General features: G+C 39.4%; 1 protein-coding gene across 3 annotated transcripts in view; it reads left to right on the top strand.

The window, feature by feature from the left end:
* SLC39A11 (solute carrier family 39 member 11) overlaps positions 1-15,510 on the top strand; it is a 385,119-nt gene extending 369,609 nt beyond the window's left edge. For all 3 annotated transcript variants that reach the window (XM_088138335.1, XM_088138334.1, XM_088138333.1), the window contains 3 exons: positions 3,655-3,753; positions 7,658-7,816; positions 12,889-15,510. In XM_088138335.1, the coding sequence (XP_087994461.1) occupies positions 3,655-3,753; positions 7,658-7,816; positions 12,889-12,967 (337 nt within the window). In that variant the 3' untranslated portion in view covers positions 12,968-15,510. The remainder of the gene's footprint in view (positions 1-3,654; positions 3,754-7,657; positions 7,817-12,888) is intronic.
* The last annotated feature ends 544 nt before the right edge of the window (positions 15,511-16,054 follow it).

Genomic DNA, 16,054 nt, shown 5'->3' with positions numbered 1-16,054 from the left:
ATTTCTTTTCAGTTGACACACCACACAAGGTACTATCCTTTTGTCTACTGCTGAGCTTGGTTGATGTATCAGAGAATCCCCCAGAGCTCAAGTGTTCATCAGTTTTCCCATTCACAATGCCCTGAAAGAACAGGGAAAACCATGCCCATTATATAAAATAGTTGTCTGCACACATGAACTCAGTAAAATCTGCTAATGTTTCTTTTCTGTGCTGTAAATGCTGCTCAGTGATATTGTAATACTTACTTACCAGTTCCTTTAATTCAAGAATAGATTTGCATATCCCAAATAATATACGTACTGTACACAACTGGCCATCCAGTCAGGAGAATGGGGAAAGACCATATAGGCAGAAGTTGTATATGTATACTGCACACAAGATGCCCTACCTTTAGAAAAGGTGACTCTGCTAACCTTTCAACCTTTCAATCCTCGTTGGGTTTTGAATGTCACTGTTGCGTGGCTTAGGTTATTTGGACTGGAATTATACTGTAAGTATGTGTGGCATAAAGGGGTTACTATAGGGCATGACTGAGCCTTATAGGGAGAACCTTGGAGATAAAGGTTTGCAGCACTTTCATCCAGAGTCTGCCCTCTGGCGTTGTTAATCCTTCATCTTTGGGAGCAGCAAATTCCATCATCAATCAGGGAAATCCAAGAAGAGGAGCTTAAGTTTCCTTTAAAATTCCATTTTAGGAAAATTACAGGCAGGCATTCCAACATACAGCAAGTGGACCCAGTTTCATAAGCAATAGTTCAGCAGCATCCATGCCACGAATGTAATGTTAACATGCACTCTTTTGCTCCTATGCCATGTATGCTGAAATGGAATGAAACTCAAATGTTTGCTCATAAAGCTGTAGCTCACTTCTTATCAATACACCCTTCTGTTCCATGAGAACAATCAGGCTGATTCACTCAAGCATTTTGTCTGTAACCTTTTAGAATTTAGTTACTTTTAATCCCCTGACCATTTCTTGGAAAGTACCTATAGGGAAGGAACATTTTATTATTCCAAGTACAATCATTTTCTTTCCAGGAGTTGGTTTTTAAAATATATCTTGTTACAGTTGTAGAGACAAAAAATGTGATAAAAATGTTTAAGGATTGTTTGTGAGGAGCAGGGGTACTTAATCTATTTCACAGTTAAATCATAAGTAGCATGATAGTATTATTTTGCAGCACTGCTGTGTTGTAAGAAAACATTTGTCTCCAGACTGCATATTTGTCTTTGTAGAGGTATTACTTAGAAATCTACTTTCACTTTCCCTCTTCTGCCCTCTCTCCCTAAGTGATCCATCTGTTCACCTGCTACTCCTATCGCTCATTGGCCCATTCCTGGCTTCCATCTTTCTTGAATACAGCACGTTCAGACACATGCAGTGTCCTGTAATTGAAACATGGCTGCCAAGACTGAGCTCCCCTGAAGAACAGAAGCAGTGAAAAGGGTACTAAATACTACTGATGATGGAGAGGAAAGGGCAGGTACATTTTACAATGCATAAAGCACTTCACAATTCTTTGTTCATTTATCCTTCCAATAAGCCAGTAATGTAGATTCTGCAGAGATTGTGACTTGCCCAAGCCCACCCAGCGAGCTTTGTGGTTGAACAGAGATTACAATCTGGATTTCTCACATTTAAAACTCAATATTCTGTCTACATAACCACATTGCTCTCTTCTTGCCTCTGCAGATGAAATTTGCTCAAATTCAAAGCTGCATGTCTATTTGAAGGACAATTAAACCTTGGTGGTTTGACACTCCTAGAAAAATTACGTTTCTGTTCATCAGCAGTTAAGCACTGAATAGATGAACTGTTAGATACTTACGTTGTTAACATTGGTCAACTGTCTTCATTATCAGTGGTGGTGATCAGTTGCTCGGTGTTTAACAATATATTAACAACTTTAAGCAGATTATTGTCTGTTGCAGCTATTAGGTTTGTTTTCATATTAGAAGGCTTCAAAGCCAGACAATAAATTTACTCTTATTTTATTATGTCTGTGTATTCAACAGCCTTAAACCTCCAAATTCTACCATAAAATAAGGGGATGTTTTATTTCCCTTTGACAAAGGCATATAAATACATTCTGTTTGTAGATATCCTAGCCTTTTCCTCTATTAACCAGTATCACCAATACTTTTCTAACTGATTGTACCCAACTGATTGTACCCATATTAACTCCCACCTTTCAGGAATACAGATATGCTACAATGATGGAAGTTGTGCACACTTTCCTACAGTGCAAGAATGCAAATCTGTATTGAACGAAAAGAAGGGATGTTCAGCCTAGGGATGTCCTCAGATTTTAGAAATTGCAGACTGACAGTAATTCACATGGTCCACTCAATTCTTTCTTAACCAAACCAAAACAAAAAAACCCTCACAAAACAGCAGTTATCTGGAGGAAATGCATACCAAAAAGTATATCATAGAAGGTAGCATACAGAAAAGCATGTGGAAGGGGCAGTTGTGGTCAAAACAGCTTTTCTTTTCTTTTTTTAAAGAAAGTGATAGGTAAAGCTGTATTTATTAGGGCAGGGATGGGAAACCTTCAGCCTTAATCTGGCTACAAGGCCTTGAACAACCCCTCCTTTCTTTTGAAAGGGGGGTTGAACAAGTCCCCCTTCCTTTTGATCACAAGTAGCTAGTCAAACTCTACTTGAGGTTCATCTGCCCTTTCCTCTTGGAAGAAAGAAGACCGCTGCAGCCAAAGCATAGTTGAGCTACCTCAAGGCAGGCAGACATTTGATATCTGGAACTGTTGTAGCTTTAGGAATGAGTTCTGTGGCTTGCTTGATCACAGAAAATCCTTCTCTGCTTTGGTGGCATTTGGAGAGAGTTTATAATTAATATATGGACAAGCATGAGTGGCATACGATGTTCAAGCTCTTTTTAAAAAAGGAGTTCCAGATTCCTACTGTTTCCTTCAAGCCCAGTCTGCATAAATTTGTATTTCTCCACCTCTGAGTAAGTCTTATGAGTGGTCTCTTGAAGACCACAGAATGGGACATGTTGTTCTTTATGTTTATGAGTTAGCTTGGAATATGCATTTGGGAAAGAAGGCAAGGTTGGTTAAAGCCTCAACATCTCAGTATCCTTTGCCATGTGAAAAAAAAATACACTAGGCAACATTAGGCTTAGCATTTTTCCTACTACTTCAGCTTTCCATGCAAAAAGAGATTGAATCAGTTCATTCAGGCATTCCGTTGGCATTCCTAATGCTCAATCCTATTTGAAATCAATGTATTCTTTTATTTAAATCTCCTATGGCTGTAACTTCCCTCCTTTAACTTAAGATTTTCAGCACTTACCAAGATTTTACAAAACACCACTTCAGCTCTTTGGAATTCCACAGAGTTAGCTATTTTAAACTTGCTTCTTTTTGACAAGTCTTCTCTCCACCCACCTCTATGTCTCTTTGCCTCCCAGAGGCATTGTTAGGTTGAGGAACACTTTGAAGATGAAAATCATGAGCTGGATGCCAAGCATTAGTGATTACAGTAGGCCTCAAGGGCTAAAACACTGACATTAAAGAGATGTGTTTAATCATAAGGATTTCTTTTCCAGTAGAGGACTATCCCAGTATCTTTTCCCAGTACTTAACACAAGCATCAGTGTTGTATAAATCTGTTTCATTTTATTCATACAGGAATTTAGCAATTGGAATTGGAATTCAGAATTTTCCAGAAGGGCTGGCTGTCAGCCTTCCCTTGCATGGGGCTGGATTTTCAACATGGAGAGCATTCTGGTAAGTAAGTCACATTGTTACTCAGGTTTTTCTTTGAGCTTTCTTTGCTGTTATCTGATTTAATAATAGAACTAAAAATGCATGAAAATGGCTTTGAGTCATACTATGTCCCTAATGCAAGGAAAATGCTGCTATTTCTGTTAGTAGTTCTCAACTTTTTATTACATGGGACAATTCTGTGGTCTCTGAAGAGCCTCTGCAAGGTAGTTTACAACTCGATTGAAGGCACCGATCTTAGCCTTTTAACAAACTGAAGGATAAAGGGCAACTGCAGTTGGTGATCTGAAGTTCAAAAAAAGCAACAGCAGTACGATCTCCTCTTTTCTGAGATGCTCCATGCAAAAGGAGTATTTTTCCAGAATGCTTAGTTCATCTCTCCACTACCTGCAATGGGTGAACAGTACAAACGAGGGAGAATTTGCCAATTTTTTCCATAGCATTTGCTGCCCAGGAATGAAATAAACTGCTGGGTCGCACTGAACTCCTCTGCTTTTTATTTACAGAAGCTTCTGTTGAAGAAGAGTGGGGCTCAGCTTGCTTATTAGTGCATTTCTTGCTGTCTTCCTGGATGAGAGCATGTTTTGGCATGTCTTCATGGATAAGAACATGAGCAATATGAGAACTTTTTTTTTTTTTTAGATTTACTATTGCCATCAATCTTGGGCTTCATTTTGACTCTCAACTGATCCAGACCTGGTCAACTCAGAAAATACTTTTGATAAAGTTAGACAATTGGGCAATCTCCAAATGTTCTGGACTTCAGCTTCTATTAGCTCCAATCAGCATGGTCAGTGCCAATGAATAGTGGGAGTTATAGTTCAAAATACTCGAAAAACACTCCGTTGCTAGTCTTTGGTTACTGATCATAAAGCCCAAATTCTAATGCTTCAATAAGTCTCTGGTGAAATTACCTCCAAGGGCTCGTGTGAGAGGCTTCCTCCAAAATCCCTTGGTGCCCCCTACATTTTACACACATCTTGTAATGCTGCTTTATTTCTCTCTGGTTGGTCTGTAATCCTACTAATTTCCTAATCTCTGCCCCCTTCCTCAATTTTATCCAAGGAGCATTGCATTTGAAAATTTGATTTTCATGTATAAATAAACTTGAATTATAATAACTGCAACAACCACACATTCTCCAAAGCCCCAAGCTGCTCTCTCATACACCTGCTAATGTATCTGCATGCTATACTAATCAGAAACCTTCTGGTGAAGAGAAGGGGCTCAATATCACCTTTTGCCAATTTAATGCCAATTTAAGGCCTGGCGCAATATGGTTCATGGGGTCACGAAGAGTCGGACACGACTTAACGACTAAACAACAAGATGAGTTAGACCAATTACATAAGGTCTACAAAAGAATTTGTAGAAAAACCCAGTGGGATTTGGCCATTCAACATTCTGTGTCATACTGTGGTTGACTGGATGGATTTGGGAAGCTTGGGGGCCTGGAGTGGAAGGTGATAGCCCCCTTCCACTGGGACTTCCAGGCAACCAGTAATGAATGCATGTTGCTTATGATTCAGGCAGTAGTAAGCAGACATGAATGGTGGAAGCCACTGATAACCTGATCATCCATAAACCTATCCATACTCATGTTTAAACCATCCAAAGTAGCTACCATTACCACAGGTTTTGGCAGTGAATCCCACAATTTAATAATGCATTTCTTTTCCTAGTCTTGAATCTCCCTGCATTTAGTTTCAGTGGATGATCTCAAATTTGAACACTGTGAAGAAGAAAAAGTCTCTATCCAGCTGTGCCTAATTTTATATCTCTCTGTTGTGATGCTCTGTCGTGATGGTCCTTTGTTCCAAGATAATTGTTGTAGACTTTCCTTTAAGAGCATTGCTTCATCAACCCAATAATTTTGGTTGCTGTTGATTCACTAGCCAGCATGGGCAGTCACTACTCTGGTTTGTTGAGTATGGAGTTCAACACATTTAGATAGCATCAGATTAGGGAATGTTGTGCACTCAAAGATTTACTCAAAGGTTCACTGGTTCACTCAAAGACCCATTTTGGGGTTAAGTTGTATGATCGGGAGCAGGACTGACCTATGTAACATGCATCTGATAGAAGCAGGGAGGGTCATGTGAATCAACCTAATATAACTAAGCAAAGACTATACATAGCATGCAGGTAATATACAAAAGGCTTACTAAGTAGAAGTATTGCTGGTTTACATACCAATCTTTCTGTACCCCTTCTACTGAAAGTCTATGTGATCTGTCAGCTGTCATTATGGGAATACCACAAGTTGTTCTTGACAAGCATTCAGCACACTGCATACTCCCAGGCATCTGTGGAAGAGAGGTGGCTTGGCTATAGTTTCTTTTTAAAGCAAATGCTCTAGGAGAAACATCACACTTTCCACAGTGTGCATACATCCTTTTTTCATGTTATCATTTCTGGTTCAAATGTTTTTGAGGGTATTTGAAAAATGTTTTCTTTTGAGTTATTTTGACAGGAGACTTTAGATTTGGAGAACAAAGTTTGCCCATGCCACATTCAGCAAACTTACTTTTAATCTCCAGCCCTTATCTTGGACACCTAGTGAGCCTGTTCCATGGCTTACTCTGTGGAAGCTGTTCAGTATTTACATGAGACCATGAAAAAGGACACCTTGCTTTTTCAGGCATCATCATGACTTCATAGAGTGTCATCTCGGATGGAGTTAGCTTCAAACAGCAAAACATCTCTGGCCAGGTCATGAAGAAAGTTCATAGGCAAATAAGCTTTTCCCAACCCTGTGTGGATGTGTGTCTGGATGCACTACACATTCTCGCACACAAATGAGAAATAGGTTGTTTTTAGAATCCAGTACCGTGATGAAAGCTCTTGATGGCTTTTTGCATTACCATCATAGGTTATTCTCCTTTTTGTTCTATCTGGTGTTATTTGTACTTGGGATAAAGTGTATTTAAAGATCAAATACCCAGTATCTAAAGAGATGGGGGGGGGATGTATGTTTGTCAGTTAAAGCTGGGCGGCATCAAAATTAAATAAACAAATGAATATCCCCAGATTTCTTCCCCTGTATATATTACATACAAAGTGTTTGCATTCCATGGTTGTGCCATTCACAAAGTTCCCAAGGTGACCATAGGACACAAAGCCAGCCAAGTATTTAAGTTTATAAGACTGCATACATTTATTATTTCTAAGCAAAGCCATTTTTAAAATCTCTAGTCTGTGTAAAGATCTCTTTGTAGCATGAAAGCTTGCAAATTGTTATCAGGAAAATGTAGTTCTAAAGAACAAATCTCTTTCACATGTCTTGTTCTCAGAAAGCAACAGGGCAATAAAAAAGCAAAACAAACTGATGTCTTTGCTGATGATTGACTCCAATCATGGCATATTTTTATTGTGTGAATGTGGGTGTGTGCATGCACACATACCTTACCCAATCTTTTTCAGAAAAAAAATAATTGGTGAGGGTTCTCCTCACTGGAATTCTTAGATCTCCAAAGTGACATGGAGTCTCTGACCTCCTGAAAGTTTTGTATAGAAACAAAGTGGACCAAATAAACAAGGAATATTACATGCTGAGGCAGGAGAGAGAGAAGAAAAGGCAGTGAGCTGCCTGATGTTCTCATCTTTCATCCATAGTCTTTGGTCACTTCTCAGTCTAAAGGAGGGGGATAAATTTCTACTGGGTTTGCAGAAGAATGACTTGGAGGCACTTCTGCCTGTTTTTCAAGAGCTGATAAACATGCCTCTTGTCCTGACCCCAGAGAAGAACCTAGGAGGGAGAAGGGGAAGAGCTGATTTTGTGTTGACTCTGAGCTCTCCAAAGGGTGAGAGTTGAGGGGGAAAATAAACCATTGCATGTGGAAGGAAAGGAATCCTGTGTCTCTGCCTAAAGGTTCTTGAGTGAGATTTTTCTCCGCTTGCTTTACAGGTATGGGCAGTTAAGTGGCATGGTGGAGCCCCTAGCTGGCATCTTCGGTGCTTTTGCCATAGTGCTAGCAGAGCCTCTCCTCCCGTATGCATTGGCTTTTGCTGCTGGGGCAATGGTGTATGTGGTAATGGATGACATCATCCCAGAAGCACAGATCAGGTGAGCACCCGATTTATTTGCATCTGATCAACCTTAACTTCAAAATCCTTGAGGTAAAGTTAAATCTAATTTAATGAAATCGGAAGAAGAATTTTCTTCTCTCAACTTTCACAGAAAAGTTGAGGGTTTAAAAAAAAAAATTCTTAGAGGGACTAGTTTCCTTTAAAATAGAGGCCTTGGGAGACTGGTTTTTAAAAGGAAATTGTCCATGTGAGTGAAATTGTTAAACCTCCTATAGTCTATTCACAGATTTATTTATTTAAATTTATTGGCCACCCAACTCCAATGGACTCTGGGCAGCATACAAAACTAGAAAAAACTTAAAAACAGCTAAAAACATTAAATCAGACAGACAGCCCAGACTAAAATGATCTAATAAACAACAAAATCAACAAAACAAAACAGGGGCCTTAGGCAAATAATAAACATCAACCCCAGGCCTGGAACTGAAGCCAGGTTTTCAATTTTGTTTGTTTGTTTTAGGTTTTAAGTTTTCCTTCATACTTACTCTTGACAGTTTTTCCCTCCTCTTCAGTGGATTCACTTCTCTGTAAGCCAATGTGTTTTAAAGATCAGAATGCAAGATTGTAACTAAGATCCCAAATTCAACCCTCAGCCATGATGTTTCATGGTTGATCTTAGGCATGTGATGATACAATGAGAGGACCCAAATAGATGTAGATCCTTCTGAGCATGTTAAAGGAGGTGAGGAATAAAAATACAACTTAAGCAATAGAACTAGTCCAGCAAAAAGGACCAATTTTCTTTAGGAGACAAGAGTACAGGAAATAAATCCATGGCTGGAAGATGAGAGTTTAGCTCTGTACACCTGTGTACCCTTTTTGTTTTTAAAGCCATGCTTTGCCCTTGAATGTCAAGTTGGGTTAGATGGCAAAACCTAATAATCTCATCATGATCTTATTCATGGGTTCTGTATCTGTCCCATAGCTTTTGAAAAAGTTAAGATTTTTGATGGGAGCTCTCCTTGACTTTCTTTTTTTAGTTCACGTTATTTCATTTTCCTGCCAGATTTTTATATCACATGCACCTTGCAAAACCAGTTCACGATCGTTTACAAAAGCAATGATCAATTAAAATCCAACTAAAAATAACCAATATCATAAAGCTGTAATTATCCTAAATAATCAAGAAACAAGCAACAACAACAAAAAATGCAGGTATCAGCATAGATCCAGACAACACGTACTATTCACTATATATTTCTGTAGGGCTCCTATTCAAACCCTCAGTTCTCTTTTGACTGTTGCAATGATAGTTCCTCATTTCTCATTCCCACTATAGTCTTGGCTTGCCCCCAAACTCTATGGCCCTTTGCGTACCATTTAGAAAGTGCCAGAAGTATGGCAGTAAGCAGCTCATAATGCCTCATTTGCTTGAGTAAGGAGCATGTAACACTCACAGTGTCAGATCTTTACTAAACAGGCTCATCAAAATCACTCTTCGGAACTCAGAACATGCATATTTGAAAATTAAGTAAGCAAAACCCTAGTCTAGAATGGATATGCAGCCTTGACAAGCAGTGATGGTGTATGAAGGACCAGCAAAGAGTGGGCTAAGCAGCTAATGACTGATCAATACTTGTGATACAGATGAGATGAAGACTTCTTGACAGGCCCAAGTCTGATCCCAGTTTTATATTCTTCAGAGGAAGATTCTTGAAGTTTGTGACATCAGCTGCATCTACACATAGCCTTGGTCTTCCTCGATTCCCATCTGATTCCACCAATACCACCAAGGCTTTCCCAAACCATTTGGTCCTTGCCTTTAAGTCTTCCTGTTCAGCCACAGCTGTAGATGCAGCCTTGATTTGTGTCCACTTTCACCTATCACATATTGTGAACAACATGATTCTATGCTAGTCTCCAGCTTCATGGCCCCCACCTTCATCCTCATTCATGTCTGAGGGCACTCCTTTATTCTAGGAACAACTCATTATCTCATCCTCTCTACTTACCCCAGCCACAACTACAGATCCCTACTTACAGTGGGGCAAAAAAGTATTTAGTCAGCCACCAATTGTGCAGGTTCTCCCACTTAAAAAGATGAGAGAGGCCTGTAATTTTCATCATAGGTATACCTCAACTATGAGTGACAAAATGAGGAAAAAAATCCAGAAAATCACATTGTCTGATTTTTAAAGAATTTATTTGCAAATCATGGTGGAAAATAAGTATTTGGTCACCTACAAACAAGCAAGATGTCTGGCTCTCACAGACCTGTAACTACTTCTTTAAGAGGCTCCTCTGTCCTCCACTCGTTACCTGTAGTAATGGCACCTGTTTGAGCTTGTTATCAGTATAAAAGACACCTGTCCACAACCTCAAACAGTCACACTCCAAACTCCACTATGGCCAAGACCAAAGAGCTGTCGAAGGACACCAGAAACAAAATTATAGACCTGCACCAGGCTGGGAAGACTGAATCTGCAATAGGCAAGCAGCTTGGTGTGAAGAAATCAACTGTGGGAGCAATAATTAGAAAATGGAAGACATACAAGACCACTGATAATCTCCCTTGATCTGGGGCTCCACGCAAGATCTCACCCCGTGGGGTCAAAATGATCACAAGAACGGTGAGCAAAAATCCCAGAACCACATGGGGGGACCTAGTGAATGACCTGCAGAGAGCTGGGACCAAAGTAACAAAGGCTACCATCAGTAACACACTACGCTGCCAGGGACTCAAATCCTGCAGTGCCAGATGTGCCCCCCTGCTTAAGCCAGTACATGTCCGGGCCCGTCTGAAGTTTGCTAGAGAGCATTTGGATGATCCAGAAGAGGATTGGGAGAATGTCATATGGTCAGATGAAACCAAAGTAGAACGTTTTGGTCTAAACTCAACTCGTCGTGTTTGGAGGAGAGAGAATGCTGAGTTGCATCCAAAGAACACCATACCTACTGTGAAGCATGGGGGTGGAAACATCATGCTTTGGGGCTGTTTTTCTGCAAAGGGACCAGGATGACTGATCCGTGTAAAGGAAAGAATGAATGGGGCCATGTATCGTGAGATTTTGAGTGAACACCTCCTTCCATCAGCAAGGGCATTGAAGATGAAATGTGGCTGGGTCTTTCAGCATGACAATGATCCCAAACACACCGCCCGGGCAACGAAGGAGTGGCTTCGTAAGAAGCATTTCAAGGTCCTGGAGTGGCCTAGCCAGTCTCCAGATCTCAACCCCATGGAAAACCTTTGGAGGGAGTTGAAAGTCTGTGTTGCCCAGCGACAACCCCAAAACATCACTGCTCTAGAGGAGATCTGCATGGAGGAATGGGCCAAAATACCAGCAACAGTGTGTGAAAACCTTGTGAAGACTTACAGAAAATGTTTGACCTCTGTCATTGCCAACAAAGGAGATATAACAAAGTATTGAGATGAACTTTTGATATTGACCAAATACTTATTTTCCACCATGATTTGCAAATAAATTCTTTAAAAATCAGACAATGTGATTTTCTGGATTTTTTTCCCCATTTTGTCTCTCATAGTTGAGGTATACCTATGATGAAAATTACAGGCCTCTCTCATCTTTTTAAGTGGGAGAACTTGCACAATTGGTGGCTGACTAAATACTTTTTTGCCCCACTGTAGATTATTACCTCTTTGTTGCCCCTGCATTGGTGACCTTTTACACTCATATCCAGGATACATTATTGGAGCAGCTAGAATCAGCAATTAACTCTGAAAAATCACATCTGTCACCTACTCTGAGGATCCAACTTCATCAGCACTTGACCAGCCTCAACTAAAGAATCAGAAATTATATTCCACCTTCAGTAGACTGCTTTATTTTAGAAGGATCCTCAGTTGTTTGTTTTCTGTAGTGGTTAAGGGAAACCAGAGCCAGTGTATCACAGTCAAATGGGTCACAAATGGGCCAAATGGCTTTCTTTTTGTCTAAGCATCCTCACTCAGCCCAGACCACTCACAGGAACAGTCTCAGTTAACAGCTGTATCTCTGAAAGCAGGACCTTTATCTAACATCTATAGTGCTGAAACCTTCCACATTTCTCCAACACTGTAGATTGGAAGGATGCCACATTTGAAAGGACTGTTCTGTCTTCAGTTCTTACTTGATCTTACCCACTTGAGTAATTGTTACCCACAAGTGTGAATCACAGAGACCACAGTGAAGGAAACTGGTTGCTTAGTTATAACTGCAGCTCTCTGAGTGGTCATCCTGACTTCATAGAATCTACCTATCCTCTTCATTGAAATCTGAGAATATTATGTCTTCTGATAATTTTCTGAACTAAGGGTTTAGACATGAGTACTACATGTCAGGTAAAGCTCCTGTTAGAAAATCTTAGGCTTTGGAACATATGAATAGTTGACCATACAAGTGCAGAACCCATTAATTTAACCTCACAGATGACTGTTTGAAGGATTCCAGTTAGCAAATGTGAATGTTCAGTTTTGTATCTCTTCCCGGTATACTTAGCTATAATGGCTTAATAATAACACAATTTGATTCTGGGTATCATGGTGTCAGTACTCCAGTATCAACAAATATAATATTCCAGAATTAATTCATGGAAACAAGGAAAATGTGTGTGTGCTTGAATCAAGATAGAATCAAGTATCCAAGCAGGAAATACTAATTTGTTACTCTAGCCAAGCCCCAACGTTAATATGTTTTTTTGTAATTTTATATATATTTATTGTTTTAATAGATTATGTGAGCCACCCAGAGTCCCCCATTAGGGGGAGATGGGCGGAGATAAATCTAATAAATGAATCAAGCAAGCAAGCAAGCAGTATGGTAGATATACTACTGTGAAACATATGAGAAACACAGGTGGCTTGAAAACTTTGGGAGCTAAATATTTAAGAATTAATTTAGTCCTTGCAATATGGACTGCTTAGATGATTCTTTTCTTTTTTTTACTGGAAGGAAAAGTAGAGAAGCTTTTAGAAGAAAGCTGAGCACTGGATATGTTTTAGAAATATTTTTGTTTCAAAAGGGAGATTTTTTAAAAGTCCTATAAATAATAATTCTAAAACTTAACGCTTAGCAAACAGAAAACTTTATTGCCTTTTCTTTTTCTTTTCAGTGGCAATGGGAAGCTGGCTTCCTGGACCGCCATCTTAGGATTTGTGGTTATGATGTCCCTGGATGTAGGACTTGGATAACAAGAAATAATACCTTTTCTCAAATTGACCTTCAAAATAAATCAAAATAGGAGATGTGGCACAGCAGAAGTTGCAGCTAGACCATTGTATTTTACATTACTGTATGGAACTGATCTGGCATTGATTTAATTATACTGATTTTTAAAACTCGTCATAATATATATGTGGATGGTGTTGGGTAACACAGGAAGGTTCTTTCTGCATTTGTCCTTTTGCTCCCAATTAGTTCTGCTTCATCAAGGCTGTTGGTATGAAGCATAATCATGAGTTTTCAAGATTTTTTTTTTATTCTTCTCATTGCTGAGGCAGGTTTCCATACGTGTAACTGTCCAGTGTGGTCTGTGATTGATGGTCTTTGCTGTATGTATTGTGTTGTATGGAACAACAGAGTGGAACAGCCTCCAAGGCCTTCAAGGCTTGTAGGCTTCTACTGACACACAATGACCAACAAATGGGTGTGGTGAATCTTTTCTTCAGGGATTTGGAAATATTTAGCTTTATCAGTTGCTGAAATAAATAGTATTTTTTTTAAATAATCAGGAGCATAAATAAGAACTTAGGTTTACTTGGAGAGCAAGGCTGAGCTGCTAATGTGTTCTTTACACATCCCATACTAAACAGTTCTCATCAATAAGTCATTGAAGGTAGATCAGAGTCTCTTGATGATGTATAGTTTATTCTGTAGTGTCATCACAAGTAGCAAAAGGCAGTAGAATTTTGTGTCATTGTTTAAACCAACAGTAACATATCTGTTCCAACCACTTTTCTACCTTTGGGGCCTAAAAGGTAAATGGTCTTGTATTAAAAAAAAAATTATTGAGGAATTGCTCTGTCCTTCCAATGGATGTAAGGATAGGATGACTCAGGAAATGTTAATGTAAAAAAATAAATTTTCTAACAGTCTGGCAAATCTACCATAAGTGTGTGCCAAGGCCCTTGTGTAAGAAAATATATGCATGAGGCAGTCAGAATATACCTGAAGTACAATTTGACAGATCCAGCAAGAGAACTTAGTATGTGTATGTGATATACTTCTGACTCAGGGCTGTTTGCTTTACATCTCCAGTATCTATGTTTCCAAATGAAACCTTAAGAATTGTGCTTGAAATTTCTCTTCCCAGGGGTTAAAATTGGGTTCTTTAGAAGATGCAAATGGATAAATAGTGCCAATAGTGGCCCCATTCTTAGCCTACCAAGTTTCTACTATAGCGGTAATTAGGTGGGCTTTTCTCACAATTCGTAGTATTCTAGGAGAGACGGAATATAAGATGGTTGTATGTGGGCCTAAGTGAATACTTTAAAGATTTCTAAGAACCATGCAACTTCCATTAAATAATAGGTATTCATGAACAAGAGTAAATAAATTATATGGAATTGTTTCTTCAGTTTGAAGAAGGCGTTTGTTACTGTGCACAAAGGCCAGTACAGAAATTTGTTTGTAATTGAAGTGATTTTTTAAAATGCTGAATAAACAGGGGGATCAAAAATGTGTGTGGGAATGATAGACCAATTCTTTATTCTTCTATTTCCATCCCACTTACTTTTTTTCTGACTTATCTGACTCTTGAACATCCTGTTGGTAGGTACTGCTATTCAAACTAAAATGAATTTGAGTTTATCAGACCTTTGAAGTCTCTCCATGCTGCATTTGGTAGCTGACACTTGCCGCTTTATTATAAAAATAATAAGCCAGTGTCCATTTAATCAATGTAGCCAAGTTTATTCATATTTTTGGTGGCATTTGTAACATAACTGCTTGAAATATCACCCAGTCTACCTTCCAGTCTATAAAGGGTACATTGAAGAATGAACCATTCTTATTAGAAAGCCTGCATTCCTGGCACCAGAAAACATCTGGCCCTTCCTTCCATTATTGTCAGGCCTAGCCCAAGGAACTCCAAGAGACCATGTAAATTCAGTCCAGCAATGTTTATTAGCTACAACCTCTAGCAAGAATCTTCCCAGACTGAAACCCCAGTTCCCAAGTAATGCCAGCCACAACATTGTGAATTCCTCAGGGAGGTGCCAGTCTCATCCTCTTATCTCTCCCTCTCGCCTCAGGAGATGAAAGAAAATGCTTTTCTCCCCGAGTCTGGCCTTCATGATTCCATTCCATCACAGTTATAGAGCCATGACAGATGTTACCTATATTCCTTGCTCTACCTTGAGCTGCAGACTGAAAAGCTAATGAAAAGAATTTTCTACCAGTTGCACCCATTGAAATGTCTATCATGTCTGTGACATCTGGTATTCTTGATTTGTTCCTCCCTAATAAGTTAAAAGCAATTTACTATAAGGAGTTCTAGTTTGAGGAAAGGTTAAGGTTCTAGGGATCTTGAAATGATTTGGGCTATTTATCCTGTCTTTGTTGCTTTGGAGAACTTCACTAATGCAGAAGGCTTTGCAGGACTGTATCTTCTGATTTCACAAGTTATAGCGAAATGCTTAGGGGCTTCTAAATAAAGCAACTTCTGGAGGGCTGTGGGCCATCCAGTGATGTGGTGATATCACTGGAAGTGCTCTGGCTGATTTTTTTTTTTCAAGTTTGTTTTTGGGATTTTGGTGGAGTGAAAGATGGGAATGTGAGAAGAAATTTTGGGGAACCACATTACTTCTATTCGCAACACCAAAATCTGACCATTTTGCTGTGGCATTTTGATGGCATGTTCTTAGAGTGCTGGGGATACAAATTGCCCATTCGTGATACAGAGTAATAGTTCTTAATAAAATCTTCATCAATCTTTCAGCTGATCTCAGTTAATAGTATGTTTGAATGGGTGACATGTTCTCTGAACTCCAACCCTTGAAACCAGAGATAAATCATGAGAAATCCCTGAGGTTTCTTGCTTGCTACCTTGTGCTTTACTACCAGAATGTCTGGATGTGCCTGAGGAACTAGCCACAACTTCAATCACCTCGCAGTGATGAGATTTGCTGTAGAAGCAACATAGGGAATGACCTGCATCTATAGGCCAACATTCCATCCTGCTTCTCAGTTAAGCAAACGGGGCCAGAAGGGAGCAAAGAAGAGGGTCGCAGCCAGCCTGTTGAACTGCCTTCCACATTATTTCCTGCCTCTTTTCTCTC

The sequence above is a fragment of the Python bivittatus genome, unplaced genomic scaffold (assembly GCF_059951505.1).
Source record: "Python bivittatus isolate LINGU-HERP-01145 unplaced genomic scaffold, Pbiv_v1 ctg000220_np1212, whole genome shotgun sequence".
Lineage (NCBI taxonomy): Eukaryota > Metazoa > Chordata > Lepidosauria > Squamata > Pythonidae > Python > Python bivittatus.
The sequence above is the reverse complement of the archived record's forward strand: the minus strand, read 5'-3'. Positions and strand labels throughout refer to the sequence as shown.